A 26,408-nucleotide genomic window follows, 5' to 3' on the forward strand; every position below is an offset into this window, starting at 1 on the left:
TGTCATAATGATATTTTCTAGCTTGATTTTGGCATTTACGACTTCAGCGGGTAGGTGGTTCCAAAGGTTTATAACCCTCTGGGTGAAAAAACATCTGTTTTTAGTCCTACTTGAGAGGACATACTCTCCAACGCCATATCTGTGATTGCCCTGTTATCAGTGCCTTCAGACCAAATGGAATGAGGTACTTTGAGCTCTGTAATTACTTCATACACTCAGGAATATTGGAAGATATTCTGGTACTGTACCCAGAGTGTGCCAGTGGAGGTTAATAGATCAGCCTTACATTTCTTATTCTCTCCTGATTCCATGTATGACTGGCCGTCCTGTGAGGTGGGGATGTTGGATGAGCTTGTAGCTAGTTTATGATCTACACTGTGATCTTTCATATAGAATAGGGTAGCAGCACATTAATTGCTGTGTATACCTAAGCTTGTTAATAAAAAAATCAGTAATGAAGGTTTAAAATTATAGCTTGTATTATTATTATTACCAGTATTATCCTTATTAAATCATAAATGTTAACCATGGATCATTAAGATCTCATATTAATATGTAATGTTGACCAAACCTCACACTAGAAGATAAAAAGAAGACAACAATGTTATTAATATTTCTTGTGAATCATTAAATTGTGCAGAATGTCTCAATTTTTCACTTCTTTGGATATATATTAGAAGAAAATAGGATAAATAACCCATAAATATTTGTTTCATTATATTTTTCTATTTAAATAACTGAATAAATATTGTTACAGCTGACAGGATTTGTTTTACTCACAAGTGCATTATCTGTTAAAAAAAAATGGTTTATTGTTACACATAATGCTGCTATATAGCCTATAGCCTTAATATAGTAAGGTTCCCAATTTGGTGCCTTCTTTTGATAATTATTGTTACACACAGCCAAATTGTATAACAGGAAGAGGTCTTGGACACAAATTTGTTCCATGCTAAAGGTAGAGGAATCAGCTGAGCATTCCCCTCAACTAAAATAGCCTGCCTCACCTTATAAGGTAAATAAAATAAAATAAGCATTTCTCAAATAAGTAGCTGCCTCACCTCACTGCCTTATTGCTACATAGCCTTCCCGGCTTGGTGCCTTCTTTTGATACTTATTTATTATTTCACAGCCAAATTTGTGTAATAGGAAGAGGTCTTGAACCCCTACTTTCCCCTCTCTCTTTTTTAACAGGCCATAATAGTCCATACAGTCATAATTATAGGCCTAAGTATTCAATGAGAAAAGTTGTTGAAGTTTTTACCCTTATCCTTACCTAAGATCATTTGTGCAGCATATTTTTCTTTTATGTCTCGCCCAGATTTAATTTCAAAATAAAACCAAACAAAATAAATTAAAAAGGGGTATGTATAGCTAAGGTACACCCCCTAGCTGTACTTATTACTAGGTGAACAGAGGGATTTGGTGATAGAAATGCTCCCACCAGCCCGGGATTATCACCTTTCATATTTCATGTTCACCAGTATTTATTTACTTAATATCTACTGGTATAATATCTTGCTATTATAAAACTAATTCTAATATAAAAGACATATTTACTACAAGTTTCAAGCAGAGAATGCATATATAGATAACACGAAGGACTCCGTCTTGAAACTCGCCAGCTAAAATGTTTTGTTTATAATAAAATCGATCCTTCGTATTGTGTAGTAGAGAAAAAATGAATTATATCCAGTTTACGTAAAGCTACGAGTGGTCGAGGCGGTGTACTTACGAAGATTTTTCCCTCTTAAATGTTTACCTGAATACCGACGTAGTCGCTACGAAGGTTCTAAGAAGAAAAACATTTATAAGTATGTAGCGAGTAAACCTTATACTCGCTCCAATCTCTCATTAACTTAATGACAATTTAATGACTTAATTAGCACTAATTATGACTACTCAAATCCTTTCCCTAATTACAGGTAACAGTTCTTCCATCCTTCTATCTTGTTGGAGGAAGCTGAGATGTAGTCACCAAATATAAGCAAGCGACATGCGAATAGCCAGGAGTACAATTTCTAGTCAAGAATGTAGCACTCGGCGTATGCAGTTCTAATCGACCCCAAGACGTTACAACTTCGACACAGAGCAGACAGCATACTAGGACCACATCGAGCTACAACGCTCTCGCTCTCCATCAAGTTCAGACACTTACAATTCCCCATCGAGCCGCCACGCTCTCCCACATAGAGCTCCGTGACTCCGGCTTCAATCAGCTCTCTGCTCTGCTCCAAGCTCTGTCTCAACGTCTACGACACTGCTGTATCCAAGACTACTAAATAAATATGAAAACCCACTAAACACTGTGTATCTAATCTACTCAACAACGTAACATAATCGTATGTTACAAGTACGTACGTAACTGCTTCGTGAATCTGGCCCCTGGTGCTCAACATGGTGCTCACAAAAATCGCTTCATAAGTCTTCTTCTAGTACAGGGAGGGACTTGGGTACAGGGACTTGAGTACAGGGACTTGAGTACAGGGAGTTGCCCAGAAGGCTCCATAACAGAAACGCCTGCTTACTTCCTTCCTCAAGAAGAAGCAACACAATTAGAATGACATAAAGGCGTGACCAACACTCACTTCCAGGCCGCCTCTAATTTATCCGTCACAAAGAAATTGTGTACTATGTCCCCAACAGCTTCCTCACACTTGTGAACAAGTAGCCTTCAATCCAGCACAAACACAGGGAACTATTCAAAGTTCAAAATTCAAATTCAAAATTTAAAATGTTTTTACAGCATACACATCTCAACTCAATTCTCTGTGTTGAGTAATTCTTTGTTGAGTAATTAAAAACTATATTCTTCCTCCTAGGAGATCAACGAAGTACGACCATCTCTGACGACTGCTGTGACTCAAGTGAGGTCACGACGTCCTGCTAGCGTCACGTCACGTCACCAAAGTATCGACATCTCATTTCATGTCCTTATTGTCATAGACGCTCATCCTCTGCTCGTATTTTTAAATTAATCACTGACGTTTATTATATATTTTTTTCTTTGACCACTTAATCTCAGGTCTGGAAAGCAGAATAACTCTCTCTGGGTAGACTCGTTCCACCCAGACTACAGGGGTCACAACACATGAGAGAGGGGACGGATCTTCTCAGAAAACCCCAGCACCCAACGGGAGTAATGTTCAAGCATTTCCATCGTTCTGCATAAAGAACCTGTATCGCGTGGTAGTGGAAGTTTTAACAGTGGTTTGAGGCGTTCCGGGTCAGGTCTAGTTTTTCCCTCATGTATAAGGTACCCCAATAGCTTTATAGACCGGAGTCAAAAACTACACTTGTCAAGATTCAGGGTCAGGTTCAATGTTGCATTAAATACATCTACCTCCTTAATTAAATCTTCATAAAATGCTTCTGCCGAACCTGGCTTATAAGTATCATACCAAGACTTAATATGGCCAACAAGACCCCTTAATTCTCCCTCATTAAACTTTAACCTTTTCCTCTGAAGGCAGGCATGCTTTTTATCTAGTTTAAGCTGTATATGTAATGCAAAATGATCACTTAGCATTTCATCCACAGTTAGACAATTCCCCTCTATGCCCTCAACATTTATTAAACAAGCATAATCTAATCTCCCTCCCCTCAAATGAGGAGAAGGCATATGTATTTATTGCTTATCTCAATAAACATACTTGAACTTGAACTTGAAAGGGTCAGGTTATACCTTCTTGCAACGTCCATAAAATATTCCAGATTTTTATCATGGTCGTCTTCAGAATCTCCACACACACAGACATCATCTACGTAAGCAAGAGTACCCTCCACTCCTTCTTTTTTTTTGAGGATGCCGTCAATTACTCTTTGAAAACTGGCCACTCAATTAGTGACCCCAAATGGGATACGATTAAATTCAAAAAGCTTTCCACAAACTTCGAAGGTCGTATAGGATTTTTCTTCCTCTTTTAAGCCCACCTGATGTCTAGTTTGGCCCACTTCTCAAGTCTAGGGTGATGTATACCTTAAATCTAACAACATTCAAATCAAATCAAATGTTTATTTAGGTAAGGTACATACATACAAGAGATTTTACAAAGAGTGATGGATTTATAGTTATTCACAGTTAGTTATTCATAGTTACATTATTCACAATCTCATCTATATGTGGTAAGAGGTAGGCATCCAGACCCGTGATTCGGTTGACTGTTTGTGTATAATCTACAACCATTATTTTCTTGTGATGTTCTCCCTTAGTTATCAATACTTGGGTTCTCCATAGAGAATTGCTGGGTCTAATTATCTCTTCACTCATCATCCGAGCGGTCTCAGAGTCAATAAACATCTTGTCTGATATGATTGTGTGTTATCTTTCTGTATTTCTGTACTTACGGTTTTGTGGATGTGTTTATTCTTTTTTTCTTGTAACGTTATGTTTTTTGTATTGTGTCCAGTGCCCGTTTAGGGGTTTTGTGTTTTGTGCTGTGTCATGTAATTTTCATTCTTGGTTGTTATTGTGTATGTTTGGTTTGTTTTCAAGTCTTTTTACTTTGTTATGTTTGTCCTGTATGTTTTCATGTGTTGTTTATTCTGCTGTTGCCTGCTTGTGCTTTGTACATTGTTTTCTTTTATAAAAAAAATTAAGGGTCCTCGATCCCATTGTTCGTTCACAGATTTGAACGATCCCATTTCTCGTTCACTGCAAGTAAGGTTATTAGGTATTTTTTACTTTTTTTATCTTTTGACTGGGTTTTATTGTTTTAATTTTTGATTAATTAGTTCACATAAATCATAGAGATTTTTTTTTTAGTTCTGAATATGGAGTATTATCTCGCACGAGTATCCTCTATTTCATAAGTTTTTCACTTCTGAAGGCATGACAAAATTAACTCTCCAAAGTTGACTTTACAATTTTATTGGGCCTGATACTTGTTGCTGAAGGATGCGTCTCGCTGAAGCACTCGTCACATCTTCGGATGAAGAGAATTAGGTGAATGCAAATCGGCAGAGATGACAGTACATACTCAAATACTTGATGCTGTAGCGTATGGTGGAGAACTCCATTACCTATATCAGAGAGCGTAGTAGTTATATGTAAATCCTGGACTGGCTTTGGTAGGGGGCCTTTAGACGTCCTATGGATTCAGTGGAATCCCAGGTTGTATAATCCTTCGCATTGTTCTGTGGTTTTCTCATTGATATATCATGCTAGTGTGATTTTCTTGAGTACTAATATTATAGTACCTTAAGGGAGGAGGCCTGCAACCATAAAATAATTTTTGACAAATATTAGTGATGTTTTCAAAAGCATTTCCACAAATTTATATTTGCAACTTAACCATGTTAAATATATATATAAAAAAGTAAGAAAATCTGGATACAAAAATTACAATGAGCTGTTGAATTATAAATGTCAATTTCTCAGAATTATAGTATTTGGGTGATAAAAAAGAACATATATCAATTATACGACTTGTAAACACATAATTCTGACGAATATAACTTATGCAGTTTCAAAATAGAATATAAACAGGGGTAGAATAATAAAAGATTTTTATTTCTTTCTTTATAATGACACAGAATACTTGAAGTCTGATGCAAAACACAGTGAAGGGAAGGTTCAGCAGCTCCATACAACTCAACCCTAAAGCATTACATGAGGTCAAATTAAATATTGGGTAGTATATTCCTACATCAGAACTGTCAAGACAGCATTTCTATGTCTGAGATAAAGCAACATATAAATGCCACAGCTGTTGGGTTGATCCTCACACAAAGTTTCAAAAGTGATACCTCGGTGACTACATCCATGGTACCATTTCTTTATAACTTCCGTGTCCTAAACCTCTTTGGCTTTATATTACTTTCGATAAGGGTTATTATTTCTACATTCATCTCTAAAATATAAGTAAGCAATTAAAAATTCAAGTCCATGCTATCTCAGCTGTTTACATCACAGAATGTGCCTTGACTAAGGTGCCACAAGTCATACAGGTACTGAAAGAACTTGGTTCCAGGCAATCTTCATTCCATATCTTTCAACCATTCTAAAAAAAAGCTATATATATTATATATATATATTATATACATATAATATAATATAATATAATATAATATAATATAATATAATATAATATAATATAATATAATATAATAATATAATATAATATAATATAATATAATATACACATTAAAATTGATATTAAAAAACTATCATGCTCGACATTTTCCACGAAAGAATGGAACGCAAGTGAAAGAGTTTACAAGTGAATTTTTATTTTTACTGCATGTTGCCAATAGCAGGTCAGGTGTCAAGTGCAACCAGGCACAGCGTTTGTAAATGTCACTATTGGAGAGGTTCCTTGGTAATATGGACACAAGTGGAGTGTTGTGCAGGAATGAAGCAGTCTCATGAAACTCGCCTGTGTACACCAACACATTCAAGCATTTGATTTGTGTATGGAAGATTCAAGGAATAGTTGAAGACTAAAACTATGTTCACAAGTACCCTAAATGTACATGACATTGCTAATCTGAAAAGTAACAAAACCTAGAATAAGAACCTTTGGTTAGTATGTCCACTTGCAACATTAGAAGCCATTTTATAGATAAATAAACGTTAATTCATTAAATGTACATCAGGGCCAGTTTAGCTGTCTATAGTACAAGTTTGATAGGCATGCTACAAACGAATAGCCAAGGTATTAACACTTCAAAAAACTTATGTAATTCAGAGTCTGGCCTTTACAAAGTGGGTGTAATCTGCCCAACATTGTACACTGCTTCACGAACAATAACATTTTCCCTTCAGTATATCTTTTATGGATTATTGCTTTTTCTGACACTAATTTGAAATTGCAATATGACCAAAATACTACTGTATTAAGCTAGGTTCTCAGGGAAGTAGTCAAGTGTGCATTCTGCTACACGAACTGTATCATCAACAGTGAGTATTGAAGCTGGCTTATAAATGCTCTTCAAATTAAACAAAAACTTTACATAAATGTCTAGAAGTAAAAAGCAAAGATGATAAATTTGTTATCTATGTACATTAACTATTTATTAGGTTTACCATGTATCAAAAGCAGCTGCAGTGTAACTCGTTCACATGCATCCCAATGGTGAAGTAACATAACTCTATCTGGACTGACATGGAATGCATATAAACACATTGTAGTGGACAGAAACATCCTCTCATCAAGCTTTTCCACTTAGAATTAATCTTCCAATCTGCATTTTATGAGAAAAATCAGATGGTACACAGTCATCAAGTCGTCTTCTGTGGATTCTATACACCACAGAGAAACTCAGTCAATAATCACAGTAACAGCATATGTAACTAAGTCTGCATATTTAAGAACAAGCATCTCCACAAAGCACTTATCCTTTTTTAATAATTTGACTGTGCTGATTGCTGCAGTTTCCTCTCACTATCAAATCAGCAAGTGAACCCTGACTTAAAGGAGGGGACTCGGGCCACTATGGTTCACAAGGTCTTCACAGGAAGATCACTGTGCAGGCGTCACGTCTCCACTGGTGGCTGCTTTCTCAACTTCTTCCTCCTAGAGCAAATATTGGTGTTATTTAATAATGTGTGGAATATTCACATCTTAACAATAAACGATTTAAATATATGAATATTACGCCACTATTATCCAACTTCGTCGTCCTCACATGTGATGTACTGTATAAAAGGCCTTTTCATGGTTTCTCTGATAAGTCACTCACAAATAGCTGGTAAAGTATATAATTTGGAAAGGTAAACATATATTGGAGAATAATGCAGCTTAAGCGTGGGCTTAAATATATTGTATTTGAAAAAGCTGACATTTGAACAAGCTTCCTATAAAAATGAAGGCCAGCCTTACTTTCCGTCTCCTGCACTAACACGTTGACTCTCTGCCTAGCAAATGATCCTACCAAAGACATGTTATATTACAGGAATACTCCGGTATATTTCAATTTTTAGATGGTCCTTACGAATCAAATTTTGCAGGTCCCTTTCCATCAGGTTTGGCCATAAATTTTCCTCGTTGATATTTTGTGGTGGAGTTTACTTTTTGTGGAGAAATCTACCACTGTTACAAGTTCATGTGTGTAGAATTTTATATGTATTATTGCAGCTAAAATATATGATGATGAATTGCAGAAAATTAGTTTTAATTTCACTATCGTTTCTAAATTCAATATTTAGAAATAGCTATTCGTGTATATGTAATATATATATATATATATATATATATATATATATATATATATATATATATATAAATATATATATATAAATATATACTGTATATATATAAATATATATATATATAAATATATATATATATAAATATATATATATATATATATATATATATATATATATATATATATATATATATATATATATATATATATATATGGGCGATATTGTGGCCAAGTGGTCACCCATCCAGTTGCTTGCTTTCACCCGAGTGATGAACACAGCGTCCACTACACTACATCAACGGCAGATGGATGGAAGGAGAGGCAGGAGGATAAAGGGGGATAGAGAGGCAGGAGGATAAAGGGGGGTAGAGAGGCAGGAGGATAAAGGGGGGTAGAGAGGCAGGTGAAGCAGCAGCAGCAGGCCGAGGTAACACCAACAAGCACAGGGAGCACAAGCAAGATGGGCAACAAGCAGCCAAATGCATCATCCACCATCACAAAAATGCCTTACTAATTGACGGTTGAAATCGATCACGTTCAAGCAAACTGTGACGGAACGCGTCTGTAAAACCGGCCATACATATAGGCTTCGTGCCTGCTACGATATTGGACTCAAATGTGCTATAAAGAAAAACTTATTATAAACATGTCACGCAATACCCTAACGGTCGGCCGAGCGGACAGCACGCTGGACTTGTGATCCTGTGGTCCTGGGTTTGATCCCAGGTGCCGGCGAGAAACAATGGGCAGAGTTTCTTTCACCCTATGCCCCTGTTACCTAGCAGTAAATAGGTACTTGGGTGTTAGTCAGCTGTCACGGGCTGCTTCCTAAGGGTGGAGGCCTGGTCGAGGACCGGGCCGCGGGGACACTAAAGCCCCGAAATTATCTCAAGATAACCTCAAGATAACCCTCATAAACTGACATACATTCTTGTATATATATATGCAATATACAAGTTTATATCTATATATAGGAACTTGTATATTCACTTGAGTCCCGGAGAATGTTTAGGAGTAAAGTATACTTAGTAAAGTATCAGGAAGATAATGTGGTGGCCGCGTAATCTTTGCGTATAATATGAGCCAGTAAAGATATAGAGCTGCCGAGCGAGTCATGTCCTTCAGGCTTCACGCAGCAGCACAGTCCTTATGGTGTAGTGGTAAGACACTCGCCTGGTCTTTCACGAGCGTTTTGTCCAGGGTTCGTATCCTGGCCGGGAAGGATTTACTGGGCGTCAATCCTTAACTGTAGCCTCTGTTTACCCAACAGTAAAATGGGTACTTGGTTGTTAAACGATTTGGCGGGTCGTATTCCAGGGACCACAGGATTAAGGACTTGCCAGTAACACTACGCGTGCTGGTGGCTGCATAAGAATGTAACAACTCTTGTATATATAAATTAATAAACAAATAAAATAAAAAAATACAATAAGCAAGAGCCTTCCCGAGGCGCGGCACGTTGGCGCCACCCGCACACAGCTGCTCCTTCATCTACACTTATCACAGTTGAAATTTCACGACATTATTTAACAATTAGAATATGTTATTACAGCTCTCTAACCTTTTAATTGTCAAATAAGAAATAAAGCGAGTCAGTACCTGGACATGATTGTAGTCTAATAATTCGATGCGTCTGATAAAACGTAAACAATTTACTGATGCGATGATCAAACTTCTTACAAACTTCAAAGTTAATATTAAATAATAATAATTATTAAATAAACGGTGCTAAAATTTTCGCCCTGAAATGGATGTTATCACGTCAACAATTAGTAACATGATATTGTGTATCAGAAGAAAACACTGAAGTGATGAACTTGAATAATTATTCAATGAATAATTGAATAATAATAATTGATGAATGAATAATAATTATTCTTGAATAATTCGTAAAATAATAAAACAAAATATAAAAAATACAATAGACATTACCATGAGCAGAAATATATAGAGGAACCAAAGTAAAGCTTACCAGAGTTAATGACAAGTCCCCAAGTATATCATATCAAAGATAAGATGTCAGCAAAGATAAAAACTACAGAATTCTATATATACCAAAGTAAGAAGAAAATAGAGATGCTACTCGACACTCGGAGCGCTACACTAGAGAAGAGAAGCGTGCTGAGGAAGCGTGCTGAGGCAGACGGAAGGTGTTGGATTGACAGGCAGGACAGAGAGCTGTCTGAGGTGCTCTGAGGCGCTGAGTTACCTGTGTGGCTGGGGACAGCAGTGCTGGGCTCGGACTCTGAAATATACACACATATATATATTCATTTTAAGTTTAACCTGTGATGCCAGATATTGTTTTTTAAATATATTCATTTTTTGTTTCTCAATTTTACTTCTAAAATAATGGTTTAAATGTTATTATAATTTCTACTTTTTAATACTGTAATATTTAAGGAACAATTCTAAAGCTTTGTAAATTATATTTCGTATGTTGCATTATTTAATTAGTAACAATTTATATTAAAGTATACTTTCAAAGAGGCACTGCAACTGTGCTTACTTAACATTGACAATAAATTACTTAAATCAACTACATTAGCTTCAGATTCAAGGATGAAATATTGCTTTAAATTGAGCAGAAGAACATTCAGAAGCTATTATTGTAAGCGGTCAGTGACTCGACCTTCAAGTTATGCCCAGTATATTACCTAGACAGGGGGGCCTCGTAGCCTGGTGGATAGCGCGCAGGACTCGTAATTCTGTGGCGCGGGTTCGATTCCCGCACGAGGCAGAAACAAATGGGCAAAGTTTCTTTCACCCTGAATGCCCCTGTTACCTAGCAGTAAATAGGTACCTGGGAGTTAGTCAGCTGTCACGGGCTGCTTCCTGGGGGTGGAGGCCTGGTCTAGGACCGGGTCGCGGGGACACTAAAGCCCCGAAATCATCTCAAGATAATCTCAAGAAGATTGACATAATTATAGACTAACTGACCTTCTCCGTGACTTGTGTAACCTAAAGACAGGCGCTTGGTCTTACCTACGAGCAAGCTGGACACACAGACACACACCAAGGAGGAGAAGCTAAGACAGAGCACTCAACGTGGAAGGATTTGGCACGAGGGTAAACATGGCTGTATCTCATGTCGGAATTCATCACTTTTACATGAAAATCCTAGACATTTTTTCCCTACATGAATGCAATGTTTATATATTTATATACTTAAGTTTGTTTAACATGAAACTCTTGAGAGTTGACACAATTCTTAGCAGTGATATTTGTCCTTTAATTATATTTATATACAAATATTTTTAAAGCCCAATCAGTTTGATTCTTGTTGAGAAACGAACAACTATTTTTGTTGCGTGTTTAGCTGTGTAGGTTGTGAGTGAAGAGTTAAGGTCATATATGTAGGAGCAAGCCTTGACCTGGCTGGGTGTAGTACTGACCAAGGCAAGGCCCCTGCCCTCACCTGGCCTCACCTGCCCTCACCTCTCTATATGTAAGGCTTTGTTGTGAGGCTTACCTCACTCCCTGTCCTCCACCACCTCCTCACTCACTGTGGTAGTGCCCAGGGCACCAGCTTGGGGCATGATGCCCCTCATCTTGGGCAATGAACATGTAAACAACAACAAACACTCTGAAATACCACTCACTGTTTCCCTATGTGTTTTGATCCCTTTACAACATGGGAATGGTTTCCTCTTAATTTTTGTTTACATTCACAAGTGCACACTTGCTTAAGTGATACTCGAGGTATGAGTCAAGTAAATGAACACTTTACAAGGCAGACTTATTCGTGTGGCTAATGCTGCATAAGGTACAGTTTGTTCTGCTAAATAAGTAACGTTTGTTATGCTATAACATAGAAGTAGTGAGGTGAAAGAGAAGGATGCTGGTATAAGTAGAATATTATCCTCATGGGTGAGTTGTAATGAGGATTTACCGTAAGAAGCGTCACTGTTTGGAGAGTACATATATTAGACACGTGCCTCCAACACCTGCACGTTCCCCCAACACCTGCACGTGCCCCCAACACCTGCACGTGCCCCCAACACCTGCACGTGCCCCCAACACCTGTACGTGCCTCCAACACCTGTACGTACCTCATGCTGTGATGTCGCTCCTCACATGTTGCAGCATCATGTGTTTCCCTCCACATAGTTTATAAGTGAGGTATTATATGAGAGTAAAGTAATACGTACCTAGAGTGTTGCTGCAACAGTTATGAGTAACACAACATAACACATAAAGCAGCATACATTACTATAGGTTGACGACAACAGAATTAAACACTATTGTAAGTATAAAGTAAGAGAATAATGGAACAAAATAATAGGAATATTTACTAAGAAACGGTAAGTTATGCAGGAGGCATCTTAGGAGGGCTGGAGATGCTACCTCAGGAAGCTTACTGCTATCATCACCATGCACGACACAGCCAAGTGTTGATAAGTGTAATGTCTTAACAGATCACTTAATCCATTTATACTTCGCATGCTCTATGAACTCTGCTTTTCCCCCACTTCAATCTCACTAGTGAATATAAATATGGAAGAAAATACCCACATGAAACAGGATAATAAAGGTTTCTCACTGGATGACAGTCAAGCTGTTACGGGGATATCTATCTTAAATCACCAGATCTTGAAGAACACCTCACATGTGCACTTGGGATACTGGTGTTCTCCTGAGGTTAGAGACACATGACAGGCAAGAAAGAAGGGACAAAAGAAGGTGGGACCATACCTGAGTTCGTGACAAATTCGCCTCCGAAGAAGCCTTACTAGTTGGGGTTTTACATGGGGAACCCTGGACTTGTCTCAGGTAATCCTTGTCATCAAATATTTTCTTATCACCTCCTCCAGCCTTATGCTGAACATTATTTAGTGACCCTACTTTACTCGAAGCCTTTTCTTTGAAGTCCAACTTTTTTTTCTCAATCTGCAAGAGTGCAAAGTAGCAGACAGTGGTTGCAGAGGTTGCAAAGCAGACTATAAGCCAGCAGTTGCAGGAAAGCAAACTCCACATATTAATCTACACACATTACTCAACCAATTTTACCAATGCTTTCCCACAACTGTTCTCATAATAAGGTAAATACATCTAACTAAATAAAAAGGAGAAGAAGTACATTCAAGATCGCTTTAGCAAGCAAATGTTTCTTGGCCAACTTCTCCTTAAAGTTTGGAGAACAAACTTGGAATGTTGGTGGTAGGGAAGAGCAAAGCTCTAAGTGTGAGCGCTACGGTGCTGAGGTGCTCAGGGGCTCAGAGCACCTTCAGTAAGAACAAAGCTATAAACTCACAACTTTTACATGCGTTTCTTTGATGCTCAAATTAAAAAAAAATACTGTGATAAAACTTCCTGACTCTTTCCTGTACATTGGTACCGTGTGTGTTGTGTAAGCCTAACAGTGCACAGTACAGCCTTGATAACATGTATATAGTGTCTTGGTACCGTGAAGTGTGTGTGTGTCCCTACCAGCACACAGCTCACCGTGACACTCACAGTACATCACGGTACCGTGCCACTCCAACACACTCCCTCTACACCATAATAAACGTGACCCAAACATTACGTGCCCAACGACTCACTTCCATTCATCTACTGAATAAATCAATTCGTAAATAAACAAACCGAACATTTGGTGAGAAAACTGCAAATTATTCAACTAGACGTAACATGTGGCTTGTGTTGGTGTCAGCACTTTGGTGCAGGCAGGTGTGTGGCGTGTATGTCAGGTGTGGAGTGTGGCGTGTATGTCAGGTGTGGAGTGTGGCGTGTATGTCAGGTGTGGAGTGTGGCGTGTATGTCAGGTGTGGAGTGTGGCGTGTATGTCAGGTGTGGAGTGTGGCGTGTATGTCAGGTGTGGAGTGTGGCGTGTATGTCAGGTGTGGAGTGTGGCGTGTATGTCAGGTGTGGAGTGTGGCGTGTATGTCAGGTGTGGAGTGTGGCGTGTATGTCAGGTGTGGAGTGTGGCGTGTATGTCAGGCAGGTGTGTGGCGTGTATGTCAGGTGTGGAGTGTGGCGTGTATGTCAGGTGTGGAGTGTGGCGTGTATGTCAGGTGTGGAGTGTGGCGTGTATGTCAGGTGTGGAGTGTGGCGTGTATGTCAGGTGTGGAGTGTGGCGTGTATGTCAGGTGTGGAGTGTGGCGTGTATGTCAGGTGTGGAGTGTGGCGTGTATGTCAGGTGTGGAGTGTGGCTCTAGTTCACAGTTACCAGGAGACACACATAATAGGCTGTACAGTAATTACCTGTGAATGGGCTTCGTCCACCACTAACAACCTCAACTCGTCATTACCCCTTCACCAGTGAGACATGAGAACCATTAGTAGTTGTGAGATGTACCACTAACACTCCTTCCCTCCACACCTTCCCTCCCTCCCTCCACACCTTCCCTCCCTCCCTCCTTACCTTCCCTTCCTAACCTAACCTAACCTTCCCTCCTCCTCACATATAAACAATACCTCAGCAGTAATACAGTACAAACAATAAGCTCCCAGAAGAATGTAAGAAGTTATGAACGCGGCCCAAACGTCTCCGGCACCTGCCGGCCGAGTCCATCTTGTTCTCTGTAAACACGTCAGGAAAATATAGGCGCCTAACATATGGAATACTCTACATATTAATCTAGGGGTAGATAACTAGCATCAAGGGGTAGATAACTAGCATCAAGGGGTAGATAACTAGCATCAAGGGGTAGATAACTAGCATCAAGGGTAGATACATAGCATCAAGGGGTAGATAACTAGCATCAAGGGGTAGATACCTAGCATCGAGGGGTAGATAACTAGCATCAAGGGTAGATACCTAGCATCAAGGGGTAGATAACTAGCATCAAGGGGTAGATAACTAGCATCAAGGGGTAGATACCGAGCATCAAGGGGTAGATACCTAGCATCAAGGGGTAGATACCTAGCATCAAGGGGTAGATAACTAGCATCAAGGGAAGATAACTAGCATCAAGGGTAGATAACTAGCATCAAGGAGTTGATACCGAGCATCAAGGGGTAGATACCTAGCATCAAGGGGTAGATACCTAGCATCAAGGGGTAGATAACTAGCATCAAGGGTAGATAACTAACATCAAGGGTAGATAACTAGCATCAGGGGGTAGATAACTAGCATCAAGGGGTAGAAAACTAGCATCAAGGGGTAGATAACTAGCATCAAGGGGTAGATACCTAGCATCAAGGGGTAACACAGGGGGCCCCCTGAGGGAAGGTCCAGGGTAACACAGGGACCCCCTGAGGGAAGGCCCAGGGTAACACAGGGGCCCCCTGAGGGAAGGTCCAGGGGTAACACAGGGGCCCCCTGAGGGAAGGTCCAGGGTAACACAAGGGCCCCCTGAGGAAAGGTTCAGGGTAACACAAGGGCCCCCCTGAGGGAAAGTCCAGGGGTAACACAGGGCCCCCCTCCCTGAGGGAAGCCACAGGGTAACACAAGGGCCGCCCTGAGGGAAGGTCCAGGGTAACACAAGGGGCCCCCCCTGAGGGAAGGCCCAGGGTAACACAAGGGGCCCCCCCTGAGAGAAGCCCCAGGGTAACACAAGGGTTCCCTCCCTGAGGGAAGCCCCAGGGTAACACAAGGGGCCCCTCCCTGAGGGAAGCCCCAGGGTAACACAGGGCCCCCTTCCTGAGGGAAGCCCCAGGGTAACACAGGGCCCCCTCCCTGAGGGAAGCCCCAGGGTAACACAAGGGGCCCCTCCCTGAGGGAAGCCCCAGGGTAATACAAGGGGGTCAACACCTATAAATTACATTACGAGATCTATAACTTAACGCAATTATATAGCAAACTTATTGATACTTTTACCTCTCTTCTTTCATGAGGGAAGCATGCAAGTGAATATTATCACATGAGAACTGTAATATGTAAACTTTATAATAATTAAAGGTGTACTTTACATAAATAAATATGACAGGGAAGGTGGTCTACTCTTGGTAAACATATGACAGGTGAAAGAATTAGATTTTAGATTATAAGAACATGCAAGGTTAAAAAATAAAATAAAAATAAAGTTCAGGATTCAAAATAATTTGCTGTTCTATTTTCCTTATTACTAAAGTGACCTTGATAATGCATCACTATACAGTACTACATTTTGTTACTAAATTAAACCTTGGTACTGTATCACTATCCTGTATTTTGTTACTAAATTGACCTTGGTTCTGTATTTCCATCATTTATATATAAATAAATAAATAAATGTTTATTTAGGTAAGGTACATACATACAAGAGATTTTACAAAGTTTGTTGGATTAATAGATAGAGCTAGTACATACAATGCCTAAAGCCACTATTACGCAAAGCGTTTCGGGCAGAAACGCTTTGAATCTCTGAATTTCTGTTAAAACTTTATCCTACTCCCTGTACATAACTAACCGTCTGGATGTGATATGTAGCTTTAACAACATACTGATAAGGCCTGGAAGCACTGATGACTGGTACAATAATGGTAATAACACTTGCTCTTGGGTGGGTCTACTGAAGTAACCTTTCTTAAGAGTAACATTATACACAACATTATATTCCTTATAAAACTTCTTATTGGCATCTTCACGAGATTTCACATTTTTGTAACTTTGAACTTTAAGGGAAAAATAATTATACAGAAATAATAGAAATATATGATATAAAGAGACAACTTGTAAATAAGGATCACAGAAGCATTAAAAATTATTTGTAAACTAAAAATACATTAAACAAAATAATTATTTGCCCTCCTAAAAAAGAAAAGACCAATCAATAAACATGTAAAACCTCCCAAAAATGCTGCTGTTGAAGAGTTGATGATGCCTCAGTGGTGGGAGCCAGAGGGAGAATGTTCTGAGGGTCTTCTCTGTAGATTATAATGCTCTGTAATATACTGTAGGATAATACACTACTGTATCCTCCCCACAAAATAAATAACCTAGTAGTCTGGCATTGACAGTGTATTACTTGTGAAGGAAGGCCGCTTCTTGGGCACCTTGGTGGATACTGTGAATGGTGTCTGACTACTGTGAGGTGAGCAACACTACACGTGTATGAGGTGGTGATGACACATGGTGGTGACACATGGTGATGCGTGATGGTGACACATGGTGATGAGTGGTGGTGAGAGGTCCCACACGTGACCCAGCTTGATCTCACATGCGAGTCGCCGCCCCCATGCTTCGTGTCTTACCTGTGAATGATGAACAGTACACGTCCTCTCTCACACACACACACACACACACACACACACACACACACACACACACACACACACACACACACACACACACACACACACACACACACACACACACATCTTCTTGTTTAGATAGTACTTATTGTGACAATCGTCAATAGTCACGAATTCGCAGGTAATTAGTTTTTAGATAGTAGTATACTGACTGGTAAGGAATTATTTTATAACAAATAAAGCTAAAATCAAACTGAAATATTCCTAGGCCTAGTATAGCACACATATGTACTATATTAGGCCTCAGATATCGCGCGTTAGGCCTAGTAAGGCTAGGTTACGTTAGTTTAGTTTCTCTTTGTAACACAAGTACAAAATAGTGTTCAGCTTTGTCCAACACAATAGTGCAGATTTCTACTTTCAAATGTCGTTGTAGGTGGGTATATATACACTATACCCCACCTCTAGTGGGTATAGTGGCGAGTCTACCCACTAAAGGTAGACTAATGTTTTTGTTTACTATAAGCACTACCAGAACAGGAGGACGGGGTGCACACACACACACACAGCCTCAGTACCCTCAGGCTGAGGCAGAGTTACCATTGAGGGACCTGGAGCGGTCAGAGTACAAGCAGGTGATCATGGCACAACTGCCACTCAGCTCAGCTACTTACTTTTCCTTCTGATTTTGCACTCTTCCGCTGTTACCACAGCAATGTGACGGCAGAAGAAAAAATATTGATATTTTATCATAAACAAATAAAAACAAAACACAAAAAAATGAGGTTTCACCAATCTATGGATGGACCTCACAAGACACACAAACAAATGAAAATTATTGATTGAGGTGAGAACCAAAGCCGTTTGTGAATGGTGGGGGGTGGGGTGTTGCACGGAGGGGGGGGGGAGTGAACGGGTTGAGGAGGGGGAGTGAACGGGTTGAAGGGGGGGGGGGAGTGAACGGGTTGAGGGGGGGGGAGTGAACGGGTTGAGGGGGGGGGAGTGAACGGGTTGAGGGGGGGGTGGTGGAACTATGGTGACTTTCTGCCACCTGCAGGAGCCCTGAGAGGCACCACCTGCAGGAGCCCTGAGAGGCACCACCTGCAGGAGGCCTGAGAGGCACCACCTACAGGAGACACCACCTGCAGAAGGCCTGGGAGACATCTATAAACATGAGACTATTTCACCCTTCAGGAGCAGCCTTAATTAAGTTTTCAACACAGTTTGTAAATGTATTTATATGAAATTTGAACTTAAATAATGAAAACCACCAATTACAGCCTCCCAGCAGACGCACATTCCTCCCCCACAACCAGTGTTGAGAGTGATACAATGGCTCCGTCTGGCGATAGCTCCAGGGGCTTCCTGAAGCCTTATTGCTGACATTGCTGCCCAGTGTTGAGTGCCATCAGTCACAGGCGCCCTGCGGGGCCCACCGGGGACCACAGCCACCACCACCCGGCCCATCATACGGGTCCACAGACCTGGCGATGGTGACAATCACCTACATCGGGAAAACATCCAGAAAGTCAGCGAAGAAATGCAGACAAATACAAAAGTTTATCAGTAAACAAAGCACTGAACAGTGACTCTGTCAGCGATTTATTCCAAATAATTGGTTCACACAAAACTAGCCTGAACCCTCTAATGCTAGTGACAGCCAACAGGTGGCGTCCAAGCTTCTAGCCAGCGACCAGTCAGTCCGGAACTGAGGAACCACGAACCGACGCACCTAATAAGTGAGGAGGAGGAGCCAGGGAGCCACAGAAGGTATCAGCAAGAGGAGCCATGTCATTATATTCAACGCTGGTTTTCTGGGAGGGGGACGGGGGGGGGGGGGGGCCGGTGGCTCTGAAACTAACCACGAAGAATTTACCTCGATGAGGACAAGAAGCCGGTGGCTTGTCAAAGGTCCCCCCCCCCCTCCATTTGTCCTGATGATTTTGTCCAGCTGTATTTTAATACCCAGCAGAGTTTTGGCATTTACGGTTTCGGCGGGTAGGCGGTTCCACAGACTTACAATCCTACGGGTGAAAAACTCATTTCCTGTTTACTGTCCAACACTGTGGCTTGTTGAGCTTGAACCCGTTGCTCCTCGCTCGTGTTACATCTGAGCTTGTTGAGCTTGAACCCGTTGCTCCTCGCTCGTGTTACATCTGAGCTTTCGAAGAAATTGTTCGGATCAACTTCCTACAAATTGTTCAGTATTTTAAAGGTTTCGATGAGATCCGCCCCGTCATGCGCGGTGTGTAGTGATGTTAGCCCTGTGGCCCTCAACCGTTCCTGGGGCCAGATTCACGAAAGCACTTACGAACGTGTACATCTTTCCTCAATCTTTGACGGCTTTGGTTACATTTATTAAACAGTTTACAAGCATGAAAACTTCCCATTCAACTGTTGTTATTGTTATAAACAGCCTCCTGGTGCTTCGGAGCTCATTAACTGTTCAATAATTGTAAACAAAGCCGACAACGATTGAGAAAAGATGTACAGATTCGTAAGTGCTTGCGTAAGTGCTTTCGTGAATCTGGCCCCTGATACGAGAGATGACTGAGCTTTGGAGGGAAGAGCATGGGACACACCAGGGAAGAGCATGGGACACACCAGGGAAGAGCATGGGACACACCAGGGAAGAGGAAGGTGGCCACTGGAGGAGTCACCACGACCCAACTACACCTCCCAAACAAACTCCAAGAGCCCGACAAGCAGCCCATGACATATTAGCGCATGAAAAATTAAATAAAATATTAGTGAATCAAATACTATAGACTAGGAAGGATATATAAGAGAATGGGCCCCCACAGGACAGAGTCCAACAGATGACTGATAGTTATCTTGGACACGAAGCGGGACCCGCCGTGCTGAGACGAGTAGGGACGGTCACATGTCCAACGTCGGCCGAGAAGCTGCGACACCCCCATGTTGACCGCCATTAACATTAGCGGGTTCAAGTTAGTGTTGAGAGAACCAACTATTCTGAATGAATCGTTTGCAGTCATTTGATCGATTTAGTGCTTCGTTTTCTACGAATGTCACAGTTGCCGGTATTACTTTGTTGACTTTCTTGATGCTTTGCCAGTGATGGGAACACTGGCCTGTGCTTGTGTGAGGCGGCGACGTGATCTGGCTCCTCCACGGTAGGAGAGGCAGGACTCCTGTGACTGACGCCGCTCACTACTGGTAAGCCATCTCACCACTATAGCTCCCGGTACCCACTGACGGAGACACCCACAAATTTGTTTAAATGTGTGTGTGTGTGTGTGTGTGTGTGTGTGTGTGTGTGTGTGTGTGTGTGTGTGTGTGTGTGTGTGTATGTGTGTGTGTGTGTGTGTGTGTGTGTGTGTGTGTGTGTGTGTGTGTGTGTGTGTGTGTGTGTGTGTGTGTGTGTGCTTGCGTGCCACATGTGTGTGTGTGTAGCACATCAGAGTGTTTGTGTCTCATGTCAATCACCTCTTGTGTTTGTAACAAATCTGTACTAGTATAAATTGTGTTACTGACAAACACACACTACGATCACAGACACAAGTACTGTACTGTACAATGTTTCATTAAGGATGCCAGGCTGATGATGTCTTCTATTGAGATGATATATTGTGAGTGTACACACACACACACACACACACACACACACACACACACACACACACACACACGCACACACACACACACACACACACACACACACACACACACACACACACACACACACACACACACACACACTGCTGATGAAAGCCAAAAATCTTTAAAAGTTAGTTTTCAATCTCACTAGATTTTGTAGTTTAAAAATTGCTTTTATTTTGCCATTGTGTAGAGTAGTTATTTGGGTAACTATCCATTTTATTCATCCATTCTTATTTGCTTCAAGCACACTACATTTATTCCATATACATATTTTGATTAGGCGAACTAGCAACATTTATTACTTATTGATATAACTAGGCCTAGTGTTTTTTAATATAACTAGGTCTAGATAGGCCTACTAATTTTCATAGATAGTATAGTAATATAGATAGATAGTAATTTCCCTATAGATAGGCCTAATGAATTTGCATATACATAGACTTAGAGGTTTTTACAAATTTGCAGCATCATAGTGTAGAAATGACTGAAAATCAAATGTATTTTATTTACTTACTGTCTTCTGCACTTATGACAAATGATATGGAAACAATACCAAATATAATATATATATATATATATATATATATATATATATATATATATATATATATATATATATATATATATATATATATATATATATATATATATATATAATTGCCAACTGATGACTGGTATATTGAGAATAATGTGTAAAACATTACATTTCTATGATTCTTCTAAAGTATTGCGCTTAAGACTTTTGTCTTACAACTTTAGATTGGTTGCTTAAGTTGAACCTAAGAGTGTCACATCAATCCAAATTGTTAAATTATAGTATATTAAAATCTTATACAAAACTTTACTTAAAAGTAAGGTATTTTATTTAGCATGTATATTTAACATCATAACCAGCCTTTCTACACCTATCTTTTAAATCAATGACAACAATTAAAGATATAACAAATACTAAAATAACTTAGCAATAACTTATGGTGTGTGTGTGTACTTAGTGTTGTATAGATACAATATTATATTTAGATTAGGAACACAGTATTAAGATCACCTTACAGGCAATGACTAATTTTTTGTTTTTGTTTTTTTTAATGATAGTTGAGAAGGCCGTGACAGTAACCCAGGAGCTGAAGCTTAACATTACCTGTATGTCCCCACCGCCAGGCTTGTGTTTGATATTCTCCCGGGAGCCAACTTTAGGCTGAGCCTTAAAGACAAGCTTCTGGCTCTCAATCTTCTTGTCACCGCCTCCAGGCTTGTGATCCTTGTTTTCCAAGGAGCCAATCTTGCTGGTAACATTCCACTTCAGCTTTTGGGACTCAATCTGATGGTATGAAATAAATGAGTTTTCATGTGACAAACACTGGTGTGTTTGGGTAGAAGTTTCTGGCTCATCTTACGTCTAGGTCTTACCATGACAAATTAGAAGAGATAATGCAAATTATTATGCAATATGTTGTAGCAAAATAAACATACAGATGTCTGATGAATCATGCCTGGTAGTCACAGCAAAAGAAAACTCCAAGGAAGCGAAATGAAGGAATGCACATACAGAGGTGAACAATACAACACATCAATCTGGTGGAGAGTTGGTGATAAGAGCAGCATAGCTCACAATTTACTTCCTCTAAGCATTCAGGAGAGTCATAAACAAAAATATACACTCTTTTTAAGCTCTTTGAAAATCTTTTCATTCAGTCCAAAAATAGAGAGCTTGTTGGCAATGGTTCCTGTGAGAGAACACGAGGTGGAGTGGGAATGACCTGAGAGTGTGTGACCAGGACTAGAGAAGAATACAAGCCATTAACACTATACTGTACTAAACAAAATACTGACACCAAACATCACACACCATTATCTGAAGGTATATGACAAAGTACAGTATTATGATGACTCCACAAAAGTAACCAGAGGTATTACAGCAGATGCTCACACTATTCAAATTTTTGTTAAATAATATCTGATATTAACTGAAATTGTTTTCTTACTGTGAATGACTTAAGGGCATTACCATAAGTTAAAGGCAGACAAAAACTAACCATTATGTAACACCTCTAATGGGAAAAATGCAATAATAACTGACTTAAAATAACTTTATTATTTGCTCATTACTGTACAGTTTTGTGGTTAAATGTATCACGTGTACTTGTAAACATCTGCACACTTGTATGTGCAGTACATGCATTACATTCTAAGTTAACTTTAACAAGTAAGAGCTCTCAAGGCCTTTATTCACTACAAACAAAAAACTGGCGCGCTTCCTACCTTCTCCGGCTAAGATGAAAGAAAATGTTCTGTGTTAGAGACCTTACATGGGCTGGGAGGTGTTGCACACACTATATATATATACCCGCCTACACACACACACTCTTATTCTCTCTATGTCTTAGCAACCACACTTTCTACCTTCACTCCTAAATGGTTCACCTTTGTCAAAAATGTTCTAAAAGAGTGGGCAGATGTTCTAAGAGAGTGGGCAGATGTTCTAAGAGAGTGGGTATATTCTAAGAGAGTGGGCAGATGTTCTAAAAAAGTGGGCAGATGTTCTAAGAGAGTGGGCAGATATTCTAAAAGAGTGAGTAATGTTCTAAAAGAGTGGGTCGAGGAGTGTACCTTTCTTATCTACCTCCTTATCAATCAACACACACCAATTTACTCATGATAAATACTTTGTAAATGTTATCAACCATAGCCATCTTAATGGAACACTTGAGACCCACTGTTGCCATGTTAACCAACGTTACACATTAATATTTAAAACACAGTTTGGCAATTAAGGGAATGATTGCAATCACTTTTCTGTTGGTAACATTTAGGCTGAGTGTACTCAAGAATACTAAAAAGCTAATTATGTATTAAAAACTATTTTCAAATATAGATTCAAAAACAATGTAAAGTCGGACTAACGATTGACCCCAAAAGACAGTCGCATTACCCAAGTTAAGCCACAGTGAACCACATGTTGGTTATTTACTGTGATAACACACAGTTATTCAGTTATTTCACAGTTATTCACTGTGCTTGTAAAAATTAAAGTAGCAGCGCATATCATTGAATTCCTCTATGGGCACCTGTCCACTTGTTAGGCTCTCCCTGCTACCACAACCACACCTCCACCACACACCTGCTACCACAACCACACCTCCACCACACACCTGCTCAAAACTATCGCTACCCACTCAATTATATATATATATATATATATATATATATATATGTGTATATATATATATATATATATATATATATATATATATATATATATATATATATATATATATATATATATATATATATATATATATATATATATATATATATATAAGGTCAGTGTCCTTGGGCTGCCAGGATAGACAAGACCCAAGGTTCACATCTGGGACAGGTAGAGAGTTGCTCCCTCTATCCTTGAGCCTATCCTGCCAACATTAACATCCCTTGTGTTACATTATGGTTGGTCTCCGTGTGACGCCGGCCTGGAGGCCTGTCAGTCGAGGGAGGGTTAGTGACACTACACACATACTTCCTGACCAACCGGAAAGTATACCTTGGTGCTGAGTATAGTGCCACACTAAATTAAACAGTGTTGTATAGACGGGGGGGGGGAGGGGGGAAGCAGTGGGGTTCACCTCTGGGTGGAGGTGCACCTTGGGCCTCACACTTGAAGGTTCTCGTGGCTATGGTACGAGTTTGAGCTTGGTAATGTGACTGTCTTTTGGTCGACCTGAACACCGTGTTGGATTCACCAACAGTAACAACCCCAATCATTCACTACCGTATTGCTCTACTTAACAACTCTATTGACACTTTATAGCACCAGTGCCACTTATTGAAGGTTTACACGTAATAAGAAAATTATAATTTATCAATATAAACTTACAAATCACTTAATTGTAGTGGCATCTGAACATGAAGAGTGTTTGAGGTCATGTCAACATTACTGAGAAAATATAGGCATAAAACAGTTGGAATTTCTTTTAAAATGTTGAGGTGTTCAGAAAATATGAATATATATATGAATATGAATATGAATATGAATATGCAATATGTCAATTGTATGTATAATCATACAGTGGATAGATAACTGATGTAAACAATGTTTATGGGTTATTATGTGAGTGATCCCTAACGGCTGTGTTCAGAGGCCACTGTGGTAACGCCTGGCGTCCTGTTGCTCCTGGAGCAGCAGGAAACAGTGGACTTTATTCCTCTATAATGAAGAAGGATGGATGGAGTATACACAGCGCCAATGGCGGCACTCTTGTGCACTTTCCTTACTTCTGGGATATACACATTAAACAATAACAACATGGGGACCAATCACTATGTTGTTACTAAAGTGGACTCTCCCTACTGTGTGTGTGTGTGTGTGTGTGTGTGTGTGTGTGTGTGTGTGTGTGTGTGTGTGAAAGATTGAGTAAGAGGACGCAAGAGCGAGTGAGAGAGTAAAGAGCAAGTGAGAGGGAGAGAGCGAGTGAAAGTAGGAGAGACAGGGTGTGAGAGAGCGAAAGTATGGTGAAATATTAAGTGTGGTAGAAGTGTAAGTGTGGGTGAAGAGTGGAGTGTGTGTGAATGTGAATATAGGAGAGTGAGAGTGTGGGAGAGACTGAGAGTGTGGGAGAGAGTGAGAGTGTAGGAGAGAGTGAGAGTATGGGAGAGAACGGTAAACATCACGGGGTACAGGAACGAGGACCCCCCCTAGCATCTCACCTTCTTATCTCCGCCACCCGGAGTGTAAGCCACATTCTTGGCCGAGATCTTGCTGGAAGCCTTGGAGAAGTCCAGCTTCTTGCTCTCTATCTTGACCTTGCCGCCGCCGGGCCGGTAGGTGGCGTTGTCCATGCTTCCGATCTTCGACTTGACCGCCTTCAGGTTGGGGGAGGCTGTCTTGCCCACCTCCACCTTGTTCATGGGCACTGAAACACAACTCTCCGTCACTCGTCTCTCTTGATATAAGGCATTGTTTATAAACTGACAGTAGGTTAGATATAATGCGTGTTTGAGTGCAAATGGGTGTGGTGTTGAGTGCAAATGGGTGTAGTGTTGTTTGAGTACAAATGGTGTGTAGTGTGTGGTATGAGTCTCACGCGAGGGCTACATGTGGGTGTATTATGCTTGTGTGGTGTATGGGTGTATTGTGTGAGTACACCCATACGGGCGTAGCATACCAGTGATGTGTATGGGTGTATTGTGTGAGCACACCCATACGGGCGTAGCATACCAGTGAAGTGTATGGGTGTATTGTGTGAGCACACCCATACGGGCGTAGCATACCAATGAAGTGTATGGGTGTATTGTGTGAGCACACCCATACGGGCGTAGCATACCAGTGATGTGTCTGGGTGTCGCGTCTAGTGTACTGGCTGAGTTTAATGGGCGAGTGTTGAATACAGTTAGTATACCGTAAGTGTATCGTGTGGGTACACATGATAGGAGGAGTGTGTGGGTGTACCGTGCGGGTACCCATGAGGGCAGGAGGGTACCGTGCGGGTACCCATGAGGGCAGGAGGGTACCGTGCGGGTAC

The 26,408-nt window shown here is 40.3% G+C and overlaps 1 protein-coding gene across 1 annotated transcript in view; it reads right to left on the bottom strand.

The window, feature by feature from the left end:
• Positions 1-5,491: 5,491 nt before the first annotated feature.
• LOC123773866 (enolase-phosphatase E1) overlaps positions 5,492-26,408 on the bottom strand; it is a 39,971-nt gene continuing 19,054 nt past the window's right edge. The window contains exons 5-10 of the mRNA XM_069318910.1: positions 25,594-25,799; positions 22,031-22,210; positions 17,943-17,969; positions 12,847-13,041; positions 10,361-10,396; positions 5,492-7,517 (exon numbers count right to left, since the gene is read on the bottom strand). Coding sequence (XP_069175011.1) covers positions 7,464-7,517; positions 10,361-10,396; positions 12,847-13,041; positions 17,943-17,969; positions 22,031-22,210; positions 25,594-25,799 — 698 coding nt within the window. The 3' untranslated portion in view covers positions 5,492-7,463. The remainder of the gene's footprint in view (positions 7,518-10,360; positions 10,397-12,846; positions 13,042-17,942; positions 17,970-22,030; positions 22,211-25,593; positions 25,800-26,408) is intronic.

This window comes from Procambarus clarkii, chromosome 91, assembly GCF_040958095.1.
Source record: "Procambarus clarkii isolate CNS0578487 chromosome 91, FALCON_Pclarkii_2.0, whole genome shotgun sequence".
In the NCBI taxonomy this organism is placed as follows: Eukaryota; Metazoa; Arthropoda; class Malacostraca; order Decapoda; family Cambaridae; genus Procambarus; species Procambarus clarkii.